This window comes from Impatiens glandulifera, chromosome 7 (genome assembly GCF_907164915.1).
Source record: "Impatiens glandulifera chromosome 7, dImpGla2.1, whole genome shotgun sequence".
Classification (NCBI taxonomy): domain Eukaryota; kingdom Viridiplantae; phylum Streptophyta; class Magnoliopsida; order Ericales; family Balsaminaceae; genus Impatiens; species Impatiens glandulifera.
In genome coordinates this window covers 10,178,990-10,190,489 of record NC_061868.1, presented here as the reverse complement: position 1 = coordinate 10,190,489, position 11,500 = coordinate 10,178,990, and the positions used below count along the sequence as shown (strand labels likewise).

At 25.8% G+C, this 11,500-nt stretch overlaps 1 protein-coding gene across 1 annotated transcript; it reads right to left on the bottom strand.

Annotated features, from left to right (window-relative positions):
* Positions 1 to 3,444: 3,444 nt before the first annotated feature.
* Positions 3,445 to 5,966, bottom strand: LOC124910423 (BES1/BZR1 homolog protein 3-like). The gene is made up of 5 exons (XM_047451062.1): positions 5,925 to 5,966; positions 5,809 to 5,848; positions 5,489 to 5,730; positions 3,803 to 4,470; positions 3,445 to 3,720 (listed from the first exon to the last, which is right to left on the bottom strand). Exons 2-5 carry the CDS (start codon positions 5,825 to 5,827, stop codon positions 3,717 to 3,719), a joined length of 933 nt encoding a protein of 310 aa, XP_047307018.1. The 5' UTR covers positions 5,828 to 5,848; positions 5,925 to 5,966; the 3' UTR covers positions 3,445 to 3,716.
* Between the last annotated feature and the right edge of the window lie 5,534 nt (positions 5,967 to 11,500).

Here is an 11,500-nt window from a genome sequence, read left to right as displayed (position 1 = left end):
ATATGATATAATTTTTAAGACATATTTAGAATTTGTTGTATTTTTAAGAATTATATCTAAAATGGTTAAAATTGCTAAGGGTATTATTAGAATAAAGATTTCATAAATAATATATGTTTTATTTTGTTTCAAAAGTAATGCATTAAAGTCAGAGTTACAATAATGTATTCTCATGCATCTAATTTGGATTTTCTTATTTACACTTAAGTTAATTGATGTGAATTGTAGTTGTCTAAAGGGAGACATAGTCTCTATATGAACTCACATCAATTGTGTGTAAGAAAAATAAAAGATTGAAACAAAAATAACATAAATAATGTTCACTTAGCAAATACCTTAATACATAATAAAGAAATGAAGTTGTAAGAATTGCAGATATTGCACCTAAAAGAAAATTACTAAAGAAAGTGGTGCATAAAAGAATACATATTATAGTTTGTTTTGTTTGTTCTAAGAGTAATTTAACTTCAGTACTCATACACATTTAATGGTAACTTCGGTATTACTAAAGTAAATGTGTTGATGTACGGTTGAGTTAATTGTCAAAAGTCAATTGATGGTGAAAGAAACATCGGCGTGGGCATTGACAATTCATATTAAAGATGAAGAAATAAAGAATTACTCTAGATACTTTTTTTTTATTTGGAAACAAACATTTATGGAATATCTTCATGTAATTGATTCATTTGGAAGGAAGAGTTAAGAATTACAACTTATATATGGAATAAAGATTCAACTAAAACAACTAGTAAATTCTTTTCGGGTTGTCCAGTTAAGGTCAGGCCTTATAGGTCTAAAGAAAATAAACTAGACTAAAGAATTTCTAGATGTTAATTATTGGATATTTTGAAAGATCTAGAGATAAATTTAGTCTCATAAGTACTTCAAGATTAGCCTTGAAAATAAATATATATACATAATACTCCTTAAACAAGAGTTTAATGTATGCTCTAGATTATATGAATCAAGAAATTAAGAATATTTATGATGTTGGACAAATACTTGAATGATCCTGGTTTGGATCATTAAGAAAGCAACCAAACAACTAATGTGATATTTTAAGAACAAAACATTGCATACTCATATAGTGAAATCGAATCGGATAGAGATCATTTGGTATATTGATTCGAATTTTGTTGGATACTAAAACAGTCGAAAATTCGTGGCACATCATTTTAGTTTAAAGAATTAATTTTTGGAAGAGTGTTAAGTAGACACTCGAATTATTTCAAGTTGATGGCAGAATTTATTAGGTGTTTTGTGGTATCCAATTAAAGAATCTGACTGCAAAATTTTGTCACGAGGTTGCAAATTATGAATGATATAGAAAGACCACTAAAGTTATTACGTGACAATAATTTGCAGTTCTTTTACTTTAATAGTAATATGAGTTTGACTAAGTCGAACTATTTGGAAAATAAAGAATTCAGAATGTTTATTTATCTATTGAGCATATTTGGACAAACTCTAAAATTACGGATCCGTTCTCTAAATATTTGTTATCCGAGGTCTTTCATGAACATATTGTTCATATGGATATTACATATTTAGATGATATACAGTTTTAGTGGGAGTTTGTATTGTGATGCTTGTATAAATAAAATTTGGAATTTATGTGCACATTAAAGAATTAGTTTCTAAAGAAATTAAAGATTTAGTTTTTAAAGAAAATCAAGATTTTAAAGTTATTCAGATTGATCTCTATAAGGAATAAAGAAGGACCAGTTGGTATTAGACATGTTAAAGATCACACTACATGTTAATCCACACTACACACCCATGTTTAATCTATGTCATTTGATTGTATTGACATATGTGACTATTGAGGGTTTAGTTACGAATTAATGTAACAAAAACCGCTTTAATCCTATGTTGTTATAATTGATGGACGAGATTGATATAGATGTATTTGTAATGATAACAATATTTTGAGCTCTTAAGGTTATAATATACAATTGAAGGAAATATTATATGACCCAAGTGGGAGATTTTTGGAATTATTTCCAATATTTGGGTACATATATAATTTAATAATTGTATATTAGTTGTTATCATAATAAAGATTAAAGCCCAAATAAAGTGATCTATTAAAGTATAAAGGTTATGGGCTTATTTGGACATCTATAATAAATATGGGGACATATTTGTGTAGAAGCAGAAATACCATTCATTATTTCGGTGATGGGCCGAATAATAAATGGGTATATTAGGGCTAGGTCCCCAACCCATATAGATAGCCAGCCTATTTGTTTCTCTCATCGAACAATAAGGATTTAGTTCATCTCTCAAGAACTCTCAAGAAGGCTATCGATATAGGGTTGGAAGACTTAAACCCCACCCACATCAAACATTCCGATCCAGGTCCAGATCCAGAACGAGAAGATCCATATTCAGATTCAGGTCCAGATCCAAGAACAAGAAGAAGAGAATAACGAAGAACGGCTTAATGAACCGTTCTTCATTAAAGATCCAGGTACGTTTCCGCAATTACAGTTTATCTCGATTTATTGACATAGAGAATTAAGAATATAGATTTAAGGATTAAAGATCTAGACTAAAGATTCTAACAAAGATGTGAATATTTTAGTTGAAATAGTTTGACTAGAGGGCTTAATATGGAGATCTTATGCCCAACTGAAAACATCAAATGTGGGAGGTGATAACGTTGATGGAATGTTCTTGAGTATTTTAGTGGAGAGTAGTTTCGATTATGGCTTATTATCGGAGTTCTTATGTTGATTTCTCATTGAAAATCTCAAATTAAAATAGGAGGTCATAACAAAAATAAATAAATAAAAATGCTTTCATGTGTTTATTAGTTGCTCAATCATTGGAAGGTAGTGTAGAAATTATATTATATGATAATTCCTATATGCATGCTACTATTCTATAACATTCTCCACATTTTTCTATTTAAATTCTAGTTAGAAACTAGTAGATTTTAGTTATATAATCCAGTCTTCAGTTTCTAAGGAAATTTTATTTAGGAATTGAAATTCAAATCTATTATAAAATAAATAAAGGAGTGTAATTTTTCAATCATAAGATAGTAGGTGACCCCAATTTCATTTAAAAGTGTTTTTTTATCCTTTAAAATTATAGATATGAGTTATATGACTATAAAAAGTAATTTTTGTTATTTGAAACTTGACATGATTTTAAGTGATCTATTTGTATCTTAATGAGTAAAATTTCACCATTCTTTCCTTAGTGGTTTACCTATTGGCCACTCTGAAATCAAAATTTAAATGGTGGGTTGCACAGACATAAGTTTGAAACAGCTGTTAAAATGAACATATCTTGAAATCATTGATTGAATAATCAACATGTCTTGCACCACCAATACATGAATGATTAGTCTGTCTAGCTAGCTAAAAAGAGTAATTCTTCATTTATTTATTGTTTTTGTTGAATCTCACTTTAGAAGTGAGCTAATAACCCAAACTACTCAAAATCCCCCTTAACTTGTAAGTTTTACACATTTCACTTAATTAAAATAAAAGATTACAACTTTCATTTCTTTTCTTTTGGTTGACTTATATAGTACTAAAATAGTTGTGGACCATTCACGTGCTGATCATCATCTATCTGATGAGAAAATAATCAAACAAATTATCAAGTTATCATTTCATGGGTTATATAGAATGGGTTAGATGAATACCTGACATAGTAATGACAAATAGTTGGATCATTCACATGTTGATTATGAGTCCATATCATCTAACAAGACAAAGACAAAAACAAATTATCAATCTATCACTCATCAATCGTCGTCATCATCTGGTGAAAAGATTATTCTAACCTCGTTTTGGAGAATCCAAGCGTAAGCTCAAGATCATCCGAACCACATTCCTCATGAATCATCTCCCCTTCCCACGGTTTCACCAACCCATCATGACCCACACCCACACCCACACCCTTCATGTTACATCCAAATGCAAACTCATCCGAAATCACATCCGCCATCCTAACATCAGAAGCATGAACAACCGGAGAGCAAGTCCCACTCTGACCAGCTGGCGTCCACATTCGCCCAGACCCACTACCAACATTCACGGCATCTTTGAATTCAAACGGGTTAGAAGAAACAAAGCTGAATGTAGGAGAAATTGGTTGAACCCCAGATAACCAATTATCTGAATTGGGTAGAATCTGAGTAACGCGGGTAGGACTTGGTGGGGTTGAAGAGTGAACAAGGAAGGAAGTCTGGTCCCAATTATTTGTCATGATTCTTGGTGAGTTCAATGGAGAAGTGACGGGTGCACTAATGGAGCCACCATGGATGTTGATATGGGGAAACTTGTTAGAGGAAGATAGGTTCTTTAGCCATGGAATCAGGGATCCGGTTCCATTTGGGAGAGGTGGTGGGACGTATGAAGATGGTGAAGTTGGACTTGGTTGAAAAGATGAAGAAGGACTTATTGAAGTTGTTCCACCATTAATATCCATTCTTTTTGGAGGCTTGCATCCCTATAGGAAAAAAAAAGGATTATTTGAAAATAAATATATATACTTAGGCTTTTTTTCTGCACTCTAATTGGAATGTTCTCAGACTCGGTCACCGAGCTTATTTCAATTAAGGGAATCTAGACCCCGCGAAAGCTAACAAAAGAGAAGAAAAAAACACTAAAAAATGGATTTATTTTTTTATCTCGACAGTAAAACAAATACCTTCTTAAAAGAACAAACCCCTTCTCTTTAGTCCTTTTCATTGGCATGCATTAACACTACTGTCTCAACTCTCAACCAACATACTTCAGAGACTCAGAATCATATTTGTCTTTTTTCATACATAAGTTTTCACATTAATGGTTTCTTTAATGTATGTAAACAAAATTTAATTATTTTCAATAATATATATATATATAACTCCAAAAAAAATATACTAGGACATGTTTGAAACACAATAATATAGTTAAATTTGATGAGACAAATATTATTAAATTAAATTTGTTAATATATATACATCATTATTTCATTTAAAATAATATCCCAACAAAATATTTTTAAAAAATAATAAAAAAAATTCAAACCCATCATTATCTTTTCATCAATAAAATCATTCAATTCAACCAACACAAACAAGATACTAAAATACCATCTACTAATTTTTCTATTATATATTACTCTTTTTAAGTCTTTTATAAAAAATATTTTTATAAATCTAACTAAATTCTAATTAAAAGAATTTTTTCAGCATTTTGAATATTAATTATAATTGCAATTAATCCATGAAAACATTACTAATTAATTAATTAAAATAAATAAAAATAAAATATTATTAAAATAATTGGTTATTTAATTAAAATAAAATATTTAAATATTTAAAATTTAAATAAAAGTATTTTATAATTTTATTTTATTAATAAATTAATTAAATAATCTTATAATTAAAATAACATTAATACAAAACATAACTATAACAAGTGAATTTTCATTAAAGCGGTGGTCGAAAAGTGCGCAAGTTAGCAAGCAAAGAAAAACACACCTTACGATAAGTGGTGCCATCGAGCTCGACAGTCCAACCAGCTTCATCACACAAGGCTTTGAGCACTTCATTATTATCGCAATGTTTGGGCAACCTGTAGTTTCCGTACATCCGAAGTCCATGAAAGATCTTCCCAGCTATTGCTCGACGGCGCCTCTCTCTCTTCTTGTTATTCTCCCTCTCTTTCCATGACGGCATCCTTGCTGATGATGATCCCGATGTCATCTTAAGATCTGTTGATTCTGTATCAATCGAGAATCAATTAGACTTGAGAAATCGAATACAGTAAGTAAGTAGTACCTGATTCAAATTATATATACCTATTACAGGATGTTCCATTTGATCGATAATCTGTGCCTCCTGTGATTTTAACAAAGAGATTGAGATTAATGCTTGAATAACATAGAAATGATGTTTCAATGAAAGAGAATCATACAAACTGTTCGAGAGAGATGATGATGAAATTCAGCTTAGAGAGAGAAAGCGAAAGGAAGTGTATGAAATCTGAAAATAGGTGCGCTTAATATAGAGTTAATAATTGTCAATTATTTCGGCGCCAATTTATATTATACAATTTTACCTAATTACCCCTCTACCAAATTAAATGTTTATAGAGATGGTTTCATCTATAGTTGTTTTAATAACTAATGAAAATTGTTAAAAACAAATCCTTATTGGGTTTGATTTTAAAAAATAATTAAAATATAAAATATTTTCAATTTAAAAAATATATTTTATAATTATATATTAATACATTTTCAACTATTTTTATTTTTTTTTAATTTAATCATAATCAAATATCATTTCAGGATTAATAACGCAATTTATTTATCAAAATATTAATATATTTTTTATTTATATAAAAAATTATTTAATTATTATATTTTAATAAAAGAATTAAAATTATACCTTCAAAACTATTATCTAATAATATTTTTTATTAAACTCAAGTTTATTTAAATAAATTCTTTTTTTTTAAATAATTTTACATCCACCATTTTTTTATTTAAATAAAATATTACTAAACAAATCTAATAAAAGTAATTTAATTTATTAATCAAAATATTAAAATATTTTTTATTTTTTATTATTATATATTAATATTTTTATCAATAAAATTTCCTCTTATAAATCACTATCTATTATATATATTTTTTATTGATTTTAAATATAGTTAACTTATTATCTATATAATATTTATAAATAAATATTAATATCATTAATTTAATTATAAATTTAATTATAATTTTTTTTCAAACTTTTAAATTAATATTAGTGACATAAAAATTTAATTTATTTGTAGATGTAATAGTATAAATTCTCAAAATCAATTATGGAGATTGTGTAAATATACTCATATTTATTTTATAACAAAGTATTGGTTGAGGGGTTCAGTGGCATTTTGGGTAACCGTGAAAAAAGAAGTGATGACGTCACTATTGCCACGTGGCAAAAGCAGATCACTGGACCCCACCCACCGTAACAGTATTCCCTCTCTTCTCAACACGAAGAGCGAGAAGGAAAGAAAGCAATGGATCCAATGAACCGAACAGAAAACATGAGCAGTGTCACGTGACAGAGGAGTCGTAGGAGCAGAGAAAAGACCACTTAACTACAAATTTTAAAACGTACTTGTGGACACATGGAACTCCGGCCCATGCCTTAACATGCCCACTTTCACGTGATCCCAGCCACGTGACATTTACAAACTAAAACAATTTGCCTCTTCATTGTTCAAATGTTTTATCGGTGGGTGTTACGTAGTCTTCTTTGAATTTCTTATCAATCTATGTCATATAAATTTTGTATTTTTCTATTTAGTTAAAAGTATGTTATTAAATAAGTATGTGTAAATAAAACATCACATTAAAATATGTATAGATAGATCTATAGAAAAAAAAATGTTTCAAATAGATAAACACATGTTAAAAGTTGAAACTTCTAGACACATATGAGAAAAGTTATATAAATTTGAGCTTAAAATGATAATTTTACTATATAATATAATTAAATTTTATAAGACATTTACAGAAATGAAAAAGCATTAATAAAATTTCATTAAATAATATTTTGTAACCAAAATAGTGATTGACTTGTAATTAAATAATTTGTAACATTTTAAAATTATGGAATATGTTATTTTTGACCCTACATTTAGAGTTTATATTGTTTGTTGTGTTTTTATTAAAAAATATCATGTTGTGCTAATTTGTGGTTTGTGTTGTGTTTTCTAATTATTATATTCTTAAATATGTTTATTATTTGATTGTGTATAGATGAATGTAATTATTATATTTTTCAGATGATTTTGATTTTCTCAATCTTCTAATTAATATTTTATTATTCTTTTTATAATATTACTAATGTTTGTTTTACAATTATTAATTTTTGTAAATTTATAAATAAAATATGTTATATTTGAAACTTTATTTTTTAATTAAGATTATACCTAATTATTAAATAGATATATTTTAAGAGACATTTTATTTATTATTAATTTTTATTTTGTGATTTGTTATTAAACTTTAAAATATATATAAGAAAAATAGTGGAAATTTTAGAATTTAGTTAAATAAAAATATTTTTAAAATTTTATTAAGTTTTATTAATTAGATACTAGAGTATTTAATAAAATTATTAAAAATAATATTTGTTATTGATTAAAAAATAGATTTAAATATGAAATTATTTTTTTAATTATTAATATACATAAATATTTTTAAAATAATTATATTGATATACTTTTTATTTTGTATTATATTCATTCATTTAATACTTTTCAAAATTATTATTATTAATTTATTAGTAATCCAGATTAAAATAAATTTATTTAAAACAAACAAACTAAAAAATGTATCCCCAAATAGAAAAAAAAAATGATAACTGTAAAGGATTTGGGTTTATAGAGGAGAGTATTAAACTAATAAAGAAAAAATATTTTAGAATTAATATTATATTCTTCTTTTTATAATATTCTTAATGATTTTTTCAATGGTTTAATACGGTTAAATGTTTGTTTTAGAATTATTAAGTTTCGTAAATGTATAAATAAAATATGTTATATTTGAAACTTTATTTTTTAAGATTTTACCTAATTATTAAATAAATATTTTTTAAGAAACATTTTATTTATTATTAATTTTTATAAATTAGATCATTTTATTTTATAATTTGTTATTAAACTTTTAAAAAAAATTAAAAATATATGTTAATTTAGTTAAATATTTTAAACTTCTAATATAATTTCAATCTTTTATATATATATATATCGATTATAAAATAATTAATTATGAAAAATAATGAGATGCTAATTAATTTGGCTATATAATATTATTAAATTTTATAAGACATTTACAGAAATGAAATTTTTTAATAAAACTTCATAAATTAATATTTTGTAATCAATATAAAAAAATAAAAGTATCAAAATAGTGATTGACTTGTATTTATATAATTTGTATCATTTTAAAATTATGGAATAAGTTATTTTTTCGCATATATTTAGAGTTTACATTATATGTTGTGTTTTAATGCTTAAAATATAATGTTATTCGAAAAAATCGTCTCGTGCTCGTTCGTGACTTGAGCTCATTTGTGTGTTGTGTTTTCAAATTAATCTATTAAACTAATATAATATTCTTAAATATGTTTATTATTTGAATGTGTATAAGTAATGTAATTATTATATTTTCAGAAGATTATGAATTTTCTCAATCATTCTAATAATAATTTATTATTTTTTTTATAATATTTCTAATGTTTTTTGCAATGCATAGTTTAATACGGTTAAATGCTTGTTTTAGAATTATTAATTTTTGTAAATGTATAAATAAAATATGTTATATTTGAAACTTTATTTTTTAAGATTATACCTTTTAAATAAATATTTTTTAAGACACATTTTATTTATTATTAATTTTATAAATTACATCATTTTTGTTTTGTAATTTGTTATTAAATTTTTAAAAATATTTGTAAAAATTATGTCAATTTAGTTAAATATTTTAAACTTGTAATATAATTTCAATCTTTTATATATATATATATATATATATATATACTTTTTATTTTGTATTATATTCATTCATTTAATACTTTTCAAAATTATTATTTATAAAATAAATTTAATTGAAACAAATAAACTGAAAAAAGTAACCCCATATAGAAAAAAAAAAATAATGACTGGAAAGAATTTTATGTTTATAGAGGAGGGTATTAAACTAATAAAGAAAAAATAAATGTTAACATAAAGGGAAAGTAACATAAAGGAAAGGCGAAAACTCAAAAAATTTCAAATTTGTGTGTTGGGTTCAATCATGCCTATATGATCATAATTATTATATTATTAAAAACTATATTTTTTTTATTAAAATTTGTTTATAATTATATTATATTATAACTAAATGGTGGTTTGTGTTGAAATTGACCGTTTACATAACCACCCTTTAAAACTTTTATTATTTGAATATGTATAAATAAGTGCGGTTAATTATTATTTTGCATATGCTTATGAATTTTTTAAATTATTCTAACTAATAATTCATTATTATTTTATAATAAATTTAATATTGTATAGTACGTGTTGGTTTAATAGATTAAATGAATTATTTTAAAATTATTAATTCTTTGTAAATAAGTTAATAAAATATTTTATATTTTAAACTTATATTTTTATTTTACCATATAAGTTTATACCTAATTATTAAATCCATATTTTTATGGTTGGATCGTCGAGCTCGATAACACCACTTATCGTAAAATGCGTTTTACTTTTCTTGCTAACTTGCGCACTTTTCGGCCACCGATGAAAACTCATTTTCTGTAAACGCTCTGTCGGATTCACGATAACAACGTGTTTAAACCAGATTCATGTTAGTTATTTTATGAAATGATAAATTAATTTAATAGCATTGTGTTTCACATTAATATTATTTTAATTATATAACCATCTAATTAATTTATTAATTAATTAACTAAAATTATAAATTGTTTTATTTAAATTTTAAATATAAAAAATATTTTAAAATTTAATATTATAAATAAAACTATTATTCTATTTAATTTTATAATTAATTAAAATTAAATAATGAGAGATAACTCAATAATAAAAAAAAATCATATTTCACATAAAAAAAAGTCAATTTGTGCACAAGTCGAGCTCGTATTGTATGTGTTTGTGTAGTGTTAACTCGTAAGCTTGTTCTGATGCACCGATTTGTGTTTTTGCTTACTCGCATTTGTGTCGTATTTAACCCACAGTTCGAGTGATATCATATTCTATAGTGGTACAATATTTGCCATCTTTGAATTAGTCAAGCCCCAGATAACTTATCTGAACTAGGTAGAATCTGAGTAATGCGGTTAGGACTTGGCGGGGTTGAAGAGTGAACAAGGATGGAGGTCAACAAGGATGGAGGTCTGGTCCCGATTATTTGTCATGATTCTTAGTGAGTTAAATGGAGAAGTGACTGGTGCACCAATGGAGCCGCCATGGATGTTGATATGGAGAAACTTGTTGGAGGAAGAGAGATTCTTTAGCCATGAAATAAGGGAGGTTCCATTTGGGAGAGGTGGTGGGACGTATGAAGATGGTGAAGTTGGACTTGGTTGAAAAGATGAACAGGACTTATTGAAGTTTCCACCATTAATATCTATTCTTTTTGAGACTTGCATCCCTATAGAAAAAAAAAAGGATTATTTGAAAATAAATACTTAGGCTCTGTTTTCTGCACTCTAATAAGAAGGTTATCTGACTCGGTCATAGAGCCTATTTCAACTAAGGGAATCTAGACCCCAGGAAAGCTAACAAAAGAGAAGAAAAAAACACTGAAAATTGATTTTTTTTTATCTTAAAAGAACAAACCCTTCCCTTTGGTCCTTTTCATTGGCATGCATTAACACAACTGTCTCAACTCTCAACAAATATCTGTCACTGACTCAGAATCATATTTGTCTTTTTTTTTCATACATATTTTTCATATTAATTGGTTTCCTTAATGTATGTAAACAAGA

Coding starts and splice junctions, on each gene's coding strand:
- LOC124910423 (XM_047451062.1), bottom strand. Junction 4,471..5,488: donor ATGGCACCACTTATCGTAAG/GTGTGTTTTTCT, acceptor TTTTTCCTATAG/GGATGCAAGCCTCCAAAAAG.